The following is a 17707-nucleotide window of genomic DNA, read 5'->3' on the forward strand; positions in this document are numbered from 1 at the left end:
CCAGCAAAATGTCCAGAAATGAGAAATGGTTAAATAAAAGGCCCTCTTCCTACGGCAGATGGTGGGAATTGTGCATTTAAGAGCAGGGAAACGACACAATGAGGCCTTGGGAAAATCCTGAGGTGGCAGTGTGCTGAGCAAAAGGCCATTCTGCACACACAGAATAGCCAAAAACCCAGATGTGGGGGCCAGAAGCCTACCAGTAGGCAGTTATTTCCAGATGATTCAGGAAAGGATTGGGACTTGGTCCTGGACAAATTAATGAATTTTCTTATGACTTTTATTTTCATAAGTGGGTAAGATGCCAGGGGAAAAGGAGTAAGGAATCCTTGTTCTTTTCTTTCTTTCTTTCTTTCTTTCTTTCTTTCTTTCTTTCTTTCTTTCTTTCTTTTTCTTTCTTTCCTTCCCTCATTTTCTTCCTTCCTTCCTTCTCTTTCTTTCTCTCTCTCTTTCTTTCTTTACCTCTTTCTCTCTTTCTGTCTTTCTAATTTACCACTGGCCAGGCGCTGCACCAAGCACTTATAAAGCATTAACTGACTTAATGCTTACAACACCTCCACAAAGTAGGTACCATCACCCCCATTCCAAAGATGAGCTCTGTCTCAAGGAAGTTAATTAAGTTTGGAAGCTTCCCCAGCTGAAAGGAGCAGGATTTAAACCCAAGCCTCAAGCCTCTCTACTTGCTCTAGACTACTGACGGTTTTAAAAAGTTCAAGAGGAGTTTTAAGATGGGCGGCTGCTACCCTTCACTATGGACAAGAGCTCCATATTAAGACTGCCTAGAAGCTGTGCTTAAAAAGGAAAAGATACTTTTCCCTTATGTTCTACTCCTAATGACCAAATCGCTCCCCACTGCCCAGGGCTGGCTCATTTTCCTATGAGAAAGATTTAATTAAAAGCCTCTTTCTTTGACAGCATTACCTCCTGGAGCCCCTCTGCTCCACGGGGACCAGCCTTGAGCTCTATATGGCAGCGCGTTTCTCTGCTTTCCCCTCCAAATCGGGGAAGCCTTCTTCCCTGCTATCAGATTCACTTTTCCAGTGTAAAGGAAAGCCACCTTGCCTTCTTTATTCACTGTCTTATTTAGAGAAGTTCTCTAGCACTAGAGCCGTGGTATTTTTATAAGCCACACGAACAACAATGTATTGCCTCAATTACTGTCTATTGTGTGTTTTGGGGTCTCCTTGATAATAGCAGGCTGGATGGAGCACACTCGGCTGCCTTGCCCTTATTAAACTGTGAAGGTCACTTCTCTGCCAGGATCTGTAGCTGGCGAGCCCTCCCTTCTCTTCCACAAATGTTGTCTCTTCCAGAGCTTTTTGCAATTATGGCTCATTTCTCTAGGTTTCATATGGCAGGCGTCTGAACAGAATTAAAAGCATAAGCACGTGCAAAAATAATCCGCTTCCCAAGATAGCAAATGCTGAGAAGTTCTATATTAGAACACACTGGGAGTGCTGACTGGCTAGGGCATGATTAACCTAATAGGCTTAAAGTTCCACTTGCCATGCACATCTGTCAGGACCGGGGCTGAAGCAGGCCCATAATCCCTGAGACTGGGGTCCTTCAGAATTGCCCTGTTGCTCACTAACAGCAGACGGTTCAAGATTAGAACAACAAGACAACAGGCACCACCACCTCTTCATGGTGGGGCCAAGGGACTAAAGAAAACTGATTCCAAGGACCCGGCACCATGGACTTCAGAGGATTCTGGCCTGGAAATTGCCCGGACAGATTAGTAAGGCTCGCTTTTGTTCCTCCTATTTCAAATTTGATTCTCTGCAAACTGTGAAGAGTGTTGGGGGGGCGGGGAGATGACTACAAGCTGAAATCATGGGGTGCACACCTTCCCACAATGACCTTGTTAATAGCGTCGCTAAGAGTGGCATCCAGTTTTTTAAAAAGCCCAAAGCAATTTTGCCGGGACGTCAGGGGGGCAGTGAAAGATGCTCTACTCCTTCGCTGCTTCCCACCTCCACCTGCTATGACTCTGGGGGAGGCTTGTCCCAGGGACAGAGGCTGGCACAGGAGCAGCCAAGTTCCCAGACCCAAAGCTCAGCTGAAGGTCTTTGTCAGCTCCCAAGAGATCCCACTGCAGGCAAAGGGAAAGATATGGAAGGACTGCCCCCCAAAGCCAAAACCTCCCAATCCCACCTGGGCAAATCACAAAGCCGCACGGCTAAGGATATTCCGTCCAAGACACAGAGCTCCCACGGGTCACCAGGGTCAGCCTCCTCTGGGGAAGCCAGTGAAGAAAGTAACACCCAGGAAAGGATGCTGAGATGCCACACATGTGGCCAACAGGGCCATTGCTGCCAAAACAGCATTCCTGCTCATGAGCCTGAGGGCAAAGTGGACTTCCCCGAGCCCCTGGTGAAAGCGCACCAGCATGCCTATACCTACCTCCACTCCAGCCTCTCCAAATATGAAGCAATTCTGTGCATCACCCATCAGGCCACCCAGACCCAAGAGCTGCTCCAGCCCATGGTCAGCTTCCTGCTGCTGTGCTTTGATGAGGTCAACCGGCTCTTGGGGGAGATCTCCAAGGATGGAGAAGTGCTCCTCCAAGAAGTTAGGGAGGATCTGGCGTGGCAGTTGAGGAAAGGAGAGCCCCAAGAGCAGCCGGACCTCCTACCACAGCTTCTGCAGCACACAGTCAGCAAGCTGCTGGTGCTCAGGGGCATGGTGGCCTCACTCACCGGCAGCTTCCTGGAGAGCTCCAGTGGTTACCTCCATGCCACCGCGAGCCACGTGGGAAAGAAGCTGAGCACAAAGAGGGGTGTGGATGAATGTCTCCTGCGGGCTCTGGGGCAACTGGAGAGCTTGGTGAGTGGCCACAGCGACCCTGGGATGCAGGGTCTGCCCTTGTGCTCCGAGGACAGTGGCATCGGTGCTGACAATGAGTCTGTGCAGCTGGCCGACAAGCTGGGCAAGCAAGCCAGCTGGGACTCAGTGCCAGAGCCAGCGGAATGGAAACCGGCGTTTCCAGCCACAGCGGAAGCCAGGCTCTCGGGACACACCTGGCAGCAAAGTCCTTTCCAGATGGGTTCAGACCGACCCCAGGACTGCCCGCTTTCGAGACCTCCTACGGCGAAGGTTCAGCCAGAGGCACAGGGTGGGGCCGGTGGCCCATGCCCCTCCAGCACGGGCCCAAGAAACACTACCTCCAGCTCCCTGGGGATGGCCAAAAGCACTTGGTGTGACTCCCTTGGGATTGGGATCTCAAGGGAAGCACGTTTTTCTAAAGGCCCCAGGTTGATGGGCACATCTTCCCTCAGTGAAGGTGAGGACAGTAGCCCAGAGGAGGAGGAAGACCAAGCGAGCAGCATGAGTCCCTGTGCATGGCGGGAAAATTCTTCCCAGCCAAGGCCACGGTCTTCACCTGGTAGCCCGGAAAGCCTGTTTCAGCCACACCCCAGGAGGCTTAGGAGCCCCCAAGCCCAGGAAATGATTCTGAAGATGAAGGAAGCAATCAGCGAAAGGATCAAGTTTGTCCCTGTGCCCTCGGGGCCCCAGGACTGGCCTGAGGAGGAGGACAGGAGGACGGCGGTCCCACCAAGACCCAGCACAGCCAGTGGCAGCAGGAGGGCCCCTGTGAGGCAGAGGAGGTCCCAGTCAGAGGGCTGTCTGAAGAGCCAGGCCGAGGACCCCACCCTCCAGGAGCTGCGGAGGGTCCAGAGAGACCTCAGCCAGAGGCTGGAGGCATTTTACGCCCTGGGCGCACGACAGCAGGGGCAGAGTGCGGGGCAGGTCCCGCAGCCCAGAGCAGTGGCTCTGAGGCCCGACAATTGCAGGGTCACCCCGAGCAACACCATCAGCAAGCTGAAGGCCTCTCTCACCAAGAACTTCAGCATTTTGCCAAGTCAGGACAAAAGCATCTTGCAGAAATGCGGTCCCCGCCCTGAGAGTGAACAGCCCTGGCGGTGGAGAGCTGAGGGGCTTCCGGTGGCCATTGCGTTGGATGAGAGGGCCAGTGAGGCTCCAGGAGCCATGGACTGGAATGTCAGGGGCTGCCCCACCAGAACATCGGTCAAGAAACTCATTGAAACTTTCAGTCCCACTAAGAGTCTGAGAACACTGGGGGATTCCAAGGACTCTGGGCCAAACCCCTGCCTCAGGAAATGGGGGGTCCCCATCATGCCTCCCAGATTTCCCATTTACAGGGGGCTTGCCCCTTTGTATCCAAAACCACAAATTTCTCCAGCAGCAAGCAGAGACCCCCTCCAGGTGGGGCCAGACTGGAGGCCCCCACCTCCTATTTTTCCCCCTGTGCTCACAGCAGAACCATCCAAGAGTGAGGATCTCAATTTCAACTGTGAAACAGAGGAGGACCCAGAGCATCTCCCTCCACCGCCTCTGGAAGTCCTGATGGACAAATCCTTCACCTCTCTGGAGCCCCCAGAAAGCAGCAAGCCAGCAGGGAGCTCCTCCAAGGAGACCCATGTGCCAGGGCCAGGAGGGGCTGACCCTGCCCGGAGAACGTGGGCTTCCCCAAAGCTAAGAGCCTCCATGAGCCCCACTGACCTGCTACCCAGCAGGAGCACGACTGCCCCCACCAGGCCCCACAGCACAGGGCCAGGGGGCAGCAAGAGCGGCTGCAGCACCAAAAAGCTCACCTGGGACCTTAATCACCTGCCAGCAACCAGCAGAAACCCAGAGGTGGAGGGCAGTGGGGCTCCGAGTCAGGCACCTGCAGACAAGGCTGCCAGCCTGTCCAAGCATCCCCAGAAGGCCATCCCCTGGCACCACTGCAGCCACACATCTGGGCACAACAGGACCTTGGGACCCAGCCTGGCCAGGCCAACACGGGGGCCACATTCTCCTGAGGCCCCAAGACCGAGCCAGGAGAGAAGCGCCCTGCTGGTCAGGAAGGCCTCTCCCTCAAGGGGATACTGGACACCCCGAGCAGTCAGGAGGCAGCCCTCCTCTCACAGACCTGCCCGGCCAAGTGCTCCTTCTGTGCATGGCTCCTCCAGCCCACCTGTCAGCCCTCCGGTGAGCCCCAAGGTGCTAAGCCCCCCAACAACGAAGAAAGGAGCTTCCCCAGCAACACGGCAGCACAAGCCGCCCAGCCCTCCCCCCGCGAGCCCACCCACACGTCACAAGGCCTCCAGCCCCCCCACCCAGCACACAGAAGCAAGTTCCCCTTCCTCTGGCGCCTCCCCATCCCCCCCAGTGTCCCCTACTGAGGGACAGGAAACAAGAGGTTCTGAGAACAATCGGGCAGCCACAGCCAAAGTGTCTGGGAACACGTGTTCTATATTCTGTCCAGCCACCTCCTCTCTGTTTGAAGCTGCACTGCCACTTTCGACCGCCCACCCACTCACCCCACCATCGCTGCCACCTGAAGCCGGGGGCCCTCGTGGGACCCCCGCAGGATGCTGGAGGAGCAGCTCAGGGCCACGGCCGAGGACGGGCTCACAGCGGGGCATGGCCTTGTGTGCCCTCAACCCTCAGCCTTTCGTCAGGAGGACAGCTTCTGACCGCCGGCCAGGTCTCCGCCTCCCGCTGCCTGTCCCCGGTGCCACCAGCAACGCTTGTGAATCCCCACTCAGCAGGAGCAGGTAAGGAAGGTCGTGGGCCCTGGCCCTGCGGTAATTAGAGTAGAGCCTTGGGTCTTCGGGATCATCTGGGTCAGTAGTTTTCCAACTGTGCTCCAAGGGAAGAGGCTCCAAGTTGGAAAAAGGGGCTGGGGGATATCCAGCCTCCTGCCACCCACCCCTTCCTCGAGCAGCTGTGCCTTCATCTGTCACTCATTTCAAGTTCCCAAGAAAGATTTTAATTGAAAGAAGTTCTGCTGTGTGAAAAATACAGCTTAGGGGTGGCTGGGTGGCTCAGTTGGTTAAGTGTCCGACTTCGGTTCAGGTCATGATCTCACGGTTCATGGGTTTGGGCCCCGCGTCCAGTTCAGAGCCTGGCGTCTGCCTCAGATATTATCTCTCTCTCTCTCTCTCTCTCTCTCTCTAACCCTCCTCTGCTCATGCTCTGTCTCTGTCTCAAAAATAAATAATAAACATTAAAAAACATTTAACAAAAAAAATTTTAAGTAATCACATTAATCCAAGCACATACACACCCCCTTTATTTTGCACTTAGGGAAACGTAGATGAAGTGACTTCCTATGCCCCTACACCCTCCATTGAAACACTGTCACCCTGTCTGGAACCAGTGTCCTCATTACTGTAGTTTATAGTTTACTAAAGTAGACCAATATCTATGTGGGAGGCCCTCAAACTTCCTTGTCCTGGGACCCCTTTAAACTCTTAAGAATTAGAGAGACCCCAAAAGAACCTTCATGTAGGTGGGTCGTATCTATCGCTTTTTACTGTATTATAAATTAAAATTGAGAAATGTTTAAAATGTTTATGAATCCATTTTTAAATGACCCCATTATATATTAACATAAAAAGTAGGTATATTTTCTACAAAAAAAAATGTTTTTGAGCAAAAAGGTGGCATTGTCTTATATTTTTGCAAATCCCTTCATGTCTGGCCTCACGGAAAGATGGTGGAATTCTCAAATCTGCTCCTGCAGTCCATCTGGTGTGATATGACACGTCATGTAGACTGGAAAACTCCACTCTACATTCACGGAAGAATGAGTGGAAAAGGCAAATAACGTCTTGATATTATTATGAAAATAGTTTTGACCTCAGAGATTCCCCCCTCAAAACTGTCTCAGAGACACCCAGGGGACATGCCTTGAGATGGCTCGTCCTGGATGTGTGCGATAGAAATGTTTGGCTTCCCCACGCCCCCAAAAGCCTGCCTCCACTTCTCCTCTGTTCTAGCCTCACCTCTACCTCCCCGTTCAGAGGTGTGTGGGGTGAGAGCAAGACTCTTCATGGGCGCTGAGTACCAGAACCAGGTGGAAGGACTGCCATCTCTACCCTCAGCAGACTGAGTTCATGTGTGCTTTTCCAGTGAGGGCAGCTGGCTTGCATGTCATTGGCCCGGCCATGTGGGCAGGCCTGGGCACGAGGCTGCGACGGGCCATGAGTCACACTGCACCACTACCTGCACACAGAAGGAAAGACACATATGCCCAAGTGGACGGAGTGCATGGGGACATGCATCTTTTCCAGAATGTGGCATGGGAAGAAATCTGTCTATCTGAGACCTATCAGAGAAGAACTCTTATCAATGTGTCTTGATATCAGATCGGACGAAGCTCAACCAGCACGGTCCTTTCTATCTTCAAAACGCCCACCACTGCGTCAATCAGCAGTGTATTTCTGCCAGAGTGATGCGCGTTACAGACTTCACAATCTGTTGAGGCATGAATGGTAATTTTTTACAAAGTCCTCGGCAGTCAATTTTAAATAAAGATGTTATCTAGGGAAAGTTGTGCATTATTATAGTTATATAAACTTCCCCAGCCACTTGAAAGAAATGAAATATTGATTATTTTTGCAAGAATCTTAATGTAATACTGCTCTTTTCTTAAATCTAAAATGAGCTTCCTACAGCACGGTGCTTTTCATCTAAGAACCTCTATAAATGTTAATGCATCACTCCTCACTCTAGCCACTTATTCAGATATTACATTTCTAAAACTGTGCCCTTCAGGAGAAGAGCTTGAGAGAACAGGGACAATAAAATGGCATTAATTAAAAACACTAACATTTTAAAACAGCAGGAGCAATACTAAAGTAACATAAAATTGTTCAAGAAGAAAATAATGCCCTTCTCTCAGGCTTCTCCTCGGAATAGGGCAGGCTAAAAGGTTGTTTTATGTCCTGAATCTCAATACTTGGGGAGATGGGGTGGTGAGGGCGGAGAGAAGTGCTTGCAGCTTGAAAGAAAGGAGGATCTGTGAACAGGCGCCTTCCCAAGGTCGCGTGGAAGGTCACAATAATGGCTCACACTCCTTCCCCTGCCTCCTGCTAAGACCACACCTCTCAGCCCCTCCAAACTGTGAGCCTATGAGCACATGGTGGATGTGATGGGAAAATGCTCATTCCCCAGTCCCTCCACACCTCCGTCCCTGTCAAGTTGGCATCTGGGAGGAGAAGTACTCCAGCTATAAAAGCACTGAGTGGTTTCACCCTCTGCCGCTGCCTTTGTTCCTGCCCTCCTGCATATGGGAAACCATACCGAGGAACTAGGCATAATTTCCCAAGATCACGCAACTAGCCAACAAGCCAGCCCCAGAGAGCCTGAAAGACTCAGGACGGGCTGTTTCCGCAAGCAGGGACTGGCAGGGATGCACCACACCCCACACATCTTGCAGCAGAGGCAGGCGTGCAGGATAAACTGGCCTGCATCCGGCATTGACCTGCTTCTCGTCATCCAGGCCGGGCACAAGCCCCTCTTATAGAAAAAATGATGATGTTTATCCTCCCAATCTTGGGGCCCAGGGGGTTGGGAACAGTCCTTGGAGGCTTACCCAGGAAGCTCCGTTACTGAGCTCCAACTGTTATTTATGTTTTGAATCCCCTGGTGGGGGTGCCGTCTCTAGGTCCTAGCCTGCTGGGGCATTGTGAGCGTTCAAGAAGGGTCCAGGCTTTCTCCCCTAAATGCAGTGCTTTTCGTCTCTGCTTGGACTGGACCACCCCCGGCAGGGGCTCTCTGCAACTTAAACCCCCCGACCCTATTTCCTGGATCAGGCTACCTACCAACTGATCAGCGGGGCAGTGGCTGGGCAGCCTGCCTCCCCAGCTGTCCTGGGACCAGGTAGAACCACAGCTATGTTGTGGCAACCAGGAAAATCTGCCTCCTAGCCTGAGCCTCACACAGATGTGGAACCTGGCTGGGGTTGGGGAAGACGCAGTTCTAGGACAAAGTCATTTGTCACCTCCACCGACACTACCCGCCACAGCCTATCTCCGGGCAAGCCCCTCCCATTCCTGCCAGCTACCCCATTGGGGAGCAGCAAAGGGTCATGGATGAAGTGCATCCTACATCTGGCTTCCCCTGCTCCAGAAGAGGCACCGGGAGAAGTCAGTAAGATGGGAGCTGGTCCTGCACACAAAATCACACTTGGTCAGGCAGGGACCGGTCATGGGGCCAGAGGCCAACCTGGATGCGGTTGGCTCTGCAGAACACAGTGAGACCCTCACTGCCTAAAAATCACATTGGTGCCAATCTTAGCGCCCACTCCACCCCACCCCACATTCCTGCCACCTTGATCCCATTAGGATCCAAACTCAGACTTGCCCTCCACTGGTTTGACATCTCATGTAAGCCTAAACACATAGAGCTAAACATGCTGTGTAATGAAGCTCCCGGAAGAGTCAAGAACCTGCTGTCACGGGCAGAGAGAAAGACCTTCTGGTCTGTGCATGTGAGGAGCTGGGTCCAATCCTGAACCTGAGGTGACTGATTGAGAGACTTTGGCCCTCAGGTGCCTACCTGTCATATGACAGGGTGGTCCCTAGTATCCCTTCCAGGTAAGACTTCTTGTTCATGCTACAAAGTGGCAGCACCAGAATGACAGCTGGCCATTTATTGAGCACTTACCATGTGCTGGTTAATGTGCTATGACTATATCACACTTTATCCAATACTGATACCTTTGAGTGCCCTATGAGATGGGTGCTATTATTATCTCCATTTTACAAAGAAGAGAACTGGGAATCAGAGAGATTAATATGCTACAGGGCACACTGCTAGTAAGTGCAGGAACTGAACCCAAACAGCCAGACTCCAACCTCCAAGCAGTAACTACAAGGTTAGCCCGCCAGCACACAGCCAGTGCAACTTTCCGAGCCGGTCACCTTTCTTTAAAAAAAAAATTTGTTTCATGTTTATTTATTTTTGAGGGAGGGAGACAGACAGACTGTGAGCAGGGGAGAGGCAGAGAGAGAGGGAGGCACAGAATCCAAAGCAGACTCCAGGCTCTGAGCTGTCAGCACAGAGCCGGACGCGGGGCTTAAACTCACGAACCATGAGATCATGACCTGAGCTGAAGTCAGACGCTTAACCGACTGAGCCTCCCAGGTGCCCCTGAGCCAGTCCCCTTTCCAGCCCAAGCTTGCTCCATGCTGGTGATCATTCTCCATTCTGCACTCCCAGTGCACACTGGCTGTCCCTCTCCACCCAGACCCCCTGTCACTGTGTCATTCAGTGGCTGGAAAGCTCTATTCTAGCCAGATGCCAGGCCTGCGCCAAGCACTTTCCATTTTACTCCATTCAGGAAAAGGGTGGCAGCTGAGTGAAGCAGGGTGTGGTGAGTTTTTTGGTTTTTTCTTTTCTTTTTTTTTTTTTTTTTGCTGTTATTGTTGGCGTTGTTTTCAATTCAACGAGCTAAGCCTAACCCTTTATTAAACAAGAAGTGCTTTAAAAACAAAAACAAAATAAAGGCCCAGCTCCCAGAGTTCCCGAGGGAGCTGCTTTGTTCAGAGCAGCAGGATCCTGGGCATCAGAAGAAGAACAGGACTCAACCTGTCAGCACAGACACCAGGGGCTGGGTTCCCACGGTGCCTGACCACAGCAGGCACACACAGGACAGCACCAGCCAGGCAAACCTGATGCAGGAGGGCAGAGGTCTGACAACAAGGGGCCACAGGCCTGTGGGAGAGAGAGACAGAAGGACAGAGAGAGGCAGAATAGGGATTGAGGCGGCGGGGGGGGGGGGGGGGGGGGGGGCAGGTTGCAGAAGGAACAACAGAGGAGTTCTTGATCTACATTTGTCCTTTTTCCCAGCAGCTGCAGTGAGGAGAGCCCCAAAAAGGACACTGAGCCATGGAGCAGCCCCTGTGCCCCGGAACTAAAGGGTTCTGGCTTGGATGCATCTCCCCCAGAGCTCTGCGTGTTGGGCCACGGGCTGCAGCGGGAGGCCAGAGCCAGCCGCGCCCAGGACAAGCCTCAAGAGAAGGAAGTAGCCTGACAGGCCAACCAACAGGGTCACACTGATGCCAGTCATCCCAGAAGGAGATGGGTGACAGCCAAGCAGCAGACTGCCCCATAGATGGTGGACCAACCAAACTCCTTTTGAGGTGTCCTAGAAAGATCTGGAAAGTACACTGCCCAGAGGGTCTGCTAAATTCTAAACATTCGCCACTTTCAGTCCCAGATTCTGGTTTGCCTTGGGGCTCAAAAGTTAACTATAACTTTAGACCCCCACAAAGACACTCTTCAATCCTTCAAGTACTGCCTTAACTCAGGGGGGAAATGTATTTATCGCACGCTCGATGGGCCGGGGGTCTTACCTGGGTTAGTTTCATGGAATCAATTAATCCTCACAACAAAGAAGGAAGCAGATAGCATTCTCCCTATTTGCAGATAAAGAAAACCAAAGCGCCCCTCCAGCCCCACCCCCACGGTGTCTTGCCTGAGGTCACACAGCTAGGAAGAGAATACAGCAAAAATCAAACAGGTGTGCCTGGCACCAGAATCTCTTTGCTTTTCGTTCCATTTCATTGCCCATGACTATTTCATTACTCCATCTGCCCAAAGCATGTCTAGTTGTACAAAGGGTTGGAAAGTTTGGGTGTTTGTTTGTTTTTTTAAAGATTAAACAGTGGCACAGCATTTGACACAGCATTTGAGTCACCACTGAGGGCTTTGTTTGGAAACCGATTGCTTCAGAGATAGGAAGACCAAGGTGGAATTAAGACACACACCCTTCTCTCCTCCCTCCCAAGCACAGACCCAAAGCCCTCAACACAAAGCTCCCAGCCCACTTGAGCTGAGCGGCCTCAGATTGTGTCTCAGAGGAGTGTCTCACATGCTCTGCCCTACGCATCCACATGCCTCTCAAGCTGGGTGGGTGCAACCAAGCCTTGCAAACACACAGCCTGTTCTCTGTGCCCCAAAGGGGCTGGGATTCCAAAGGGTGCACACACGCACACCCGCGCACGCACGCCAGTCTCCCCCAGGGGCTTCTTGGCCAACGTTGTTCATCTGCAAATCATCTGCACAACTTCTGCTGGATCTGAGATGGAAACGAAGAACGACTGGTCAGGCCAAAACCCTGCCTCTGCCCATGCACTAGATATCTGCTGCAGATCTGGAATTTTTCCATCGGTGGCTGTAGAGGGCTTTCTATTTAGAAAAGAATTTGCCATAATTGGGTGATTCAGTGCAGGCTCAGTGGGTTGTCTAAAGACAAGAATTCTCGCCCACGGGGTACAGCTAAGGGGCAATCCTCCAGATCCGCTGCAAAGCCGATTTTTTAAGTTTGGGAAAATTATAGACTTCAAGTCCTTTCTTGTTGAAATAGATCATGACTCAAGAACGTGTTAAACTGGGCCCTGGGGCTACAGCTACCTCCCCTAGGGACAGGCCGTGACTCTAAGTAAACGAATTCATCTTGACTTGTCCAGTTATTAAAATAGGGGTGATGAGGATAATCTCTTCAAAGGCACCCAAGGATTAGTTGATTAAACCACCGAGAGGGGCCACAACCCACCCCTCTATTGGGAAATGCCGTGCACACCCAGCTGGATGCTCATGCCTGCTGGGTATCTGTGCTGTCAGAGCAGAGCTCAGGCAGGGGCAGGGCTGGTTGTGGGCAGGGCTATGTGCAGGGTGAGTGGGTGGGTGGACCTGGGGAACCGCGTGGGCCACAGGAAATGGGAGGGAGCATAAGTGTGTGAGAGCAGCCAGGTTTAAGAAACTTCCCTGCTACAGAGTTGGCCAGTCTCCTTACCTGGGCAGGCCAGGCGCAGGGGGGATGAGGGTGTGGGCCCTGGCTAGGCTGGGCACCGGCCTGAGCGCAGGGGAAGCAAGCTGGGCAGGAGATGCAGCTCACTGGTAAACAGCTTCAGGGAGGGACCATCAGAAAGCACACCCTGCCCTGGGCTGGGGTTGAGGGGCAGGCTTCCAGGGGGCTGAAGAAACACAGCAGAAACCGAAACGAAGGGAGACTGGACAGGGACCCCATCAATGAAATTGTGATACAATGTAGGAGTGTAATCACAGAGCCGATAAAAAGTCTAGTTCCTGGAACCAGGACAGGAAGTGGGAGTCACATCCACAGGAGGAGGAAGTAAGGCCAAGCTCTCTCTTAAAGGGCTGCCTCTTAGAGGTTTGGGTTCGTTTGAGTCTGTAGGTGGGGGCCAAGTGCACCCAGCTGCAGCAATGAAAGCTAGGTGTGGGTGGCTGGTAGAAAGGTCTGGAATGAACCTCCATGAGTGTGCCTGGCAGGAGGCTCTCTGAGAGAGGCTGCCCCCTCCCCCAAGCAGCAGCTGACACTCACCCTTCCTATGTGGAGGCAGCAATGGAGGAGTACTGGGCTTCTAGGATTCCTGCTGTCAGCCCTGGAGCAGTTCAGGACTCCGCTTCATCCCTCCACATTTACCGAGCACCTGCTTGTACCAGGACAATGCCAGGCTCCTGTCACATATCCCCATACATGATGTAGTGAGAGGCCTCCAGGCCCAGGTAGCATAGACAATTAGTTGGCATAGACCATTGTGTTGGCCCAGGACCCAAAGGCTTCAAGAATCCCAAGTCAGCTTTCCCTGTGGTAAGGGGAGGCTAGGAGGCAATAAAGGTCAAAGGTGAAGCAGTGCGGAGCCAGCACAGGAGCAGATGGGTCACAGAGGTGGTTTTTTGGCTACCATCCCAACCACGAGACTTAGCCAAAATCACAGGTGAATTAGACATTGTACAAAAGAAATTAAATCTACCACAACAGGCAACTTATGTGGCTTCAGCTCAGTTTCAACCCTCCTCGAGACCGGGCCTTTACTCAAACCGACATCTACGGTTCTGCCTTAGAAAGCACACTGCTGGTGGCCATGAGGGACAAGCCCAATCCCACAACTTCTCAGATGGGTCACTCTCACCTCCACCCAAGAACCTCGTCCTTGCTGAGCCCAATCCACTTCTTGTCCTCAAAGGAGAAGGGAGAGCAGGGTCTGTTTTGTTTTGTCTCTTTAAAACAATTAAGCCAATAGGGGCACCTGGGTGGCTCAGTCGGTTGAGCATCCAGCTTTGGCTTAGGTCATGATCTCACAGTTCGTGAGTTCGAGCCCCGCGTTGGGCTCTGTGCTGACAGCTCAGAGCCTGGAGCCTGCTTCGCATTCTGTGTCTCCCTCTCTCTCTGCCCCTCTCCCACTCGCGCTCTGTCTGTCTCTGCCTCTCAAAAATAAAGAAACATAATAAAAAAAAAATATTTTTTAATTAAGCCAATAGACCCAACCATTAAGGACTCATGAGTCTGCAGTTTTTCTTCCCAAAGTTAGAAACAAAGAAGAAATTTTGGATATAAAGACAAGAGAGGCTGCCACCAAAGAAGATAACAGTTTAAGAGGCACATATTATACCCGTGTTCTTATTTGGACCAAGTCTTTTCCAGGGTGTCCAGCCATCCTCAACACTCATGGAGACCCCAGAGCTGCAGAGAGGAAGATGCTTCAGCTCTGTATCTAACATGTTAGTAACATAGCATATGGTTCTGCCCCAGGGGAAAAACACAATTTTCCGGTTCCATCAAAAGGATTCATTGAGAAAAAAAAAAAAAAAAAAAAAAGGAGATATATACTCTGGCAGAACAGTGATAGCTTCTTGCAAGTATAAATACAATCTTCAAGAGGAAATAGAACTTTCCCTCCACAGCCTGGATCTGTGCAGTTGTATAAGCAGCATCTATCTGTTTCCTCACATCATACACCCAGTTCAGAACCTGAAATAATCCATGTGGATAGAAAATGCAGGGCAGACAGACCAAAGAGACTTCTCTTGCATTGTGAAAAGCTTGTTTGACAAGACTTGTCTCATCAACCCTACACCACGAATGAAAGGATTTTGAGAAATGCACGCTTTCTTCTACAATAAACCAGCGTTTTGCATGTATCAGGAGAGCTGGTGCAGTGACTTATAAGTGTGAACATGTTTGTCAATTGATCATTTGGTTGACAGCTTATAGGCTGCCAAGACCCACTGTATCTTCCAAAGGAAAGCCTTGCAAAGGTAATATATTTTTAAGTAGCCCCACATCAAAGCCTCTGTTGAACTGCCATAAAGTAAATGTGTTCTGGGCTTATATTAACAGAACAAGTTTTACTGCACTGTGGTTTACTCCCAGTGCCTACCTGAAGTTTAAAGAAAGTTCCATCAATCCATCCCGACATTTTTATGAAATGTAATTAAAGATGCATTGCACACGCAGTGGAGCAAACGGTTAATTCACTCAGCCATCTAATTCAATTTTATGGGGGACCCTGGACACTGCTGGCTGGATGACTCTCATGGGCTTCAGAGAGTAACTTCCCGGATAATCTGTGGGCCCTGTGACCACAGAATTCGAGCCATCTAGGAGCCAGGGTTCTGAATGCTGAATCCCAGATACCCTTGAAGTCTTGCACACAAGCCACCAATCTGTTTTGGCTGGAATGGCAGCACCAGGGAGAGTCAGGTAATGCCCAAGGCAAACCTGGTGGGTCTGAGACCTGAGATGGGATGAATCAAAGAAACAAGGTGACCAGAGGAGAAAGGAGGGGTGTGGTGAATGCGACAGTCACCCTGGGGAGCCAGAGTTGGTCCTACTCCTGATGGTTGGAATTGGGACACAGGAGCCTGAGACTCAATGCCTCTATCCCACAGCCCTGTGACCGGGCTTCTAGGGATCCGTTTCTTCATCTGCAAAGCCACCATGACATTGCCAGCCTCCTTACCCTGCCATCGACAAGTCTTCTAAACCATCTTTCTGAGCCATCTGGAAGAACTGAGCTGACAGTCCCTCCACCCCGGGTGCTGGTAATGTTCACCTCTGCCACCCCCACACCGGGAGATTCTGATTAAGAAAAGAAAGTACACGCCTGCCCCTTCCAGATCTGCGCTTTGATTCTCGGAGAAAGTTAAAACCGGCCAAGTTAAATGCAGCTAGAACGGACGTTCTTCTCTGTAGCGTTCCGTGTCTCTCAAAGTGAAAAGTCTTTAAAACATTTTGCTGGCAAACATGGCTACAAATATCAAATATTCCAAATGGAAAAAAAAAAATTGAGCTTCAGAATCTCCCATTTTTTCCCATGCTGAGTGGTGGGTGATCTGTCAGTCAGATGGTGGGAATGGCTTCCGTGCCTCCTGCACAGCAGGTTTTACTGGGCTGAGGCTACAGTTGATAATAATTATACCTTTTCTTTGTCCGTAACATTCTACATTTTCAAAACACAATTATCTACATTGTTTTACTAGATTTTTCAAAAATCCTCTGAGATGAACAAAGCCAGTCTTTTTTTTCAACACCTTTTACAAATGAAAAAAAAAAAAAAAAAAAAGGCTGAGGGATATCAAATATTTGTTCCTAAGACACCCTGCCAGCTAGTGACACATTCCTCAGCCCCTGCTCAGCCTTGGTTCTAATACCTACTGCCAGCAGGATTTAGATTATTCTAAAAGATGCCACAACCTTCTTTGGCAGAAATTCCCAGTTTTCTCCAGCATTTACAAAGAGGAAATTATTTTTCATATCCAGCCAAAGGCCAGCTGTAATTTTAGCCATACCTCTTAAAGTAGCTTGGATAGAAATTCAAAACAAAATTTCCAAGAGAATTTTAGAAAATAATAGTCCCCTCTATGTACCTCAACAGCTCCCTGTCCCTCCCCACCACTGCCCTGGCATTTAGAAAAAAAAGAGAAGTCATTTTCAAAAAACTTTTTTTTTAAATCTTCATTCCCTGTTGCTGTGAACCCCCCCCCCCCAATAAGTGGGCTTCCAGGTGAAACCCCCCAAAGGGAACAGAAGGCACTTCTACTTTATTGCCAGTGCCCCAAAGTAGCAAAAACCAATGGATGAGACAGAAAGGAAAATACAGACCCTGGGAAACAAATTGCCTCCATGAAAATTATTTATCTAGCTTTTTTTGTTTTCCCTCCTTTGGAAGGGGGACAGGATTGGCTGTGTTTACAAAACCTGGAGACTTTTTAAAGCTATTGTTTAGTTAATGGCTTCTGACACCAGCCTCAGAGGTGTGGATCACTTTCTGGATGTCAAGATTCTCAAGGAGAGCCCAAGGTGATGCTAATAACAGCTGTCAACCCACGGAGAGGTAATTATAAAGCTGTGATTAAAACAACACAAAACCTTCAAATGTTACAGCCTTCTTCACCGAAACACCAGGTGACAAGACACAGAGGAGACATAACACTTCCCTGAATAAGCCCCAGTAATGGTAAGGACCAAACTGGAACCCCTACTGGTCCCAGACTCAGAAACACCCACCTGGTGAGCAATGCTGTCCTCGCTGGAGGGACTGAGCCAGGCTGGGAGCAGGCACTTAGGCACTGCTTCTCCAGCCCTGCTGCTCCACAGGAAGACGTGGTTGCGGCCGGGAGGGGGGGGGGGGGGGCCGGTAATCAAAGCATACAAACTTCTAGTTGTAAGATTAACAAATTCTCCGGACCTAATGAACAGCATGGTGATTATAGCTACTTATTCTGTATCATATACTTGAATGCTGCTAAGAGAATACATCTCAACACAAAAAAGAAACAGTAGTTATGCCATGGGATGGAAGTGTTAGGTAAGGCTATGGTGGTAATCACTTTGCAATGTATAAATGTATCGAATCAACACATTGTACACCTTAAACTCACACAATGTTATATGTCCATTAAATCCTAATAAAGCCGAAGGGGAGAAAAAGAAAGAAAAGACCGTGCCCTGGGCCCCACCCCATACCAAGTGAATCAAAATCCCTAGCGGTGGGATCCCGACATCAATCAGGGAAGAGAAAACAAGATGAGAAGCAGGGCCTGTAGGCAGCTTTTCCTAAAGTCCCAGAAAGTCCTAAGCAGATACAAGTCAAGTCTAGTC

The 17707-nt window shown here is 50.5% G+C and overlaps 1 protein-coding gene across 2 annotated transcripts; it reads left to right on the top strand.

The window, feature by feature from the left end:
* Window positions 1-1512: 1512 nt before the first annotated feature.
* PCARE (photoreceptor cilium actin regulator) lies at window positions 1513-12260 on the top strand. 2 transcript variants are annotated; one of them, XM_053891036.1, is made up of 2 exons: window positions 1513-5564; window positions 10648-12260. In XM_053891036.1, exons 1-2 carry the CDS (start codon window positions 1834-1836, stop codon window positions 10829-10831), a joined length of 3915 nt encoding a protein of 1304 aa, XP_053747011.1. In that variant the 5' UTR covers window positions 1513-1833; the 3' UTR covers window positions 10832-12260. The 2 variants fall into 2 exon arrangements, with proteins under 2 accessions (XP_053747011.1, XP_053747012.1); XM_053891037.1 differs by having other exon boundaries at window positions 10651-12260.
* Window positions 12261-17707: the final 5447 nt, after the last annotated feature.

This window comes from Panthera pardus, unplaced genomic scaffold, assembly GCF_024362965.1.
Source record: "Panthera pardus isolate Hobbes unplaced genomic scaffold, ASM2436296v1 HiC_scaffold_26, whole genome shotgun sequence".
NCBI lineage: Eukaryota > Metazoa > Chordata > Mammalia > Carnivora > Felidae > Panthera > Panthera pardus.

Coding starts and splice junctions, on each gene's coding strand:
- PCARE (XM_053891036.1), top strand. CDS start 1,834: ATGGGGTGCACACCTTCCCACAATGACCTTGTTAATAGCGTCGCTAAG. Junction 5,565..10,647: donor TCCCCACTCAGCAGGAGCAG/GTAAGGAAGGTC, acceptor CCTTTTTCCCAG/CAGCTGCAGTGAGGAGAGCC.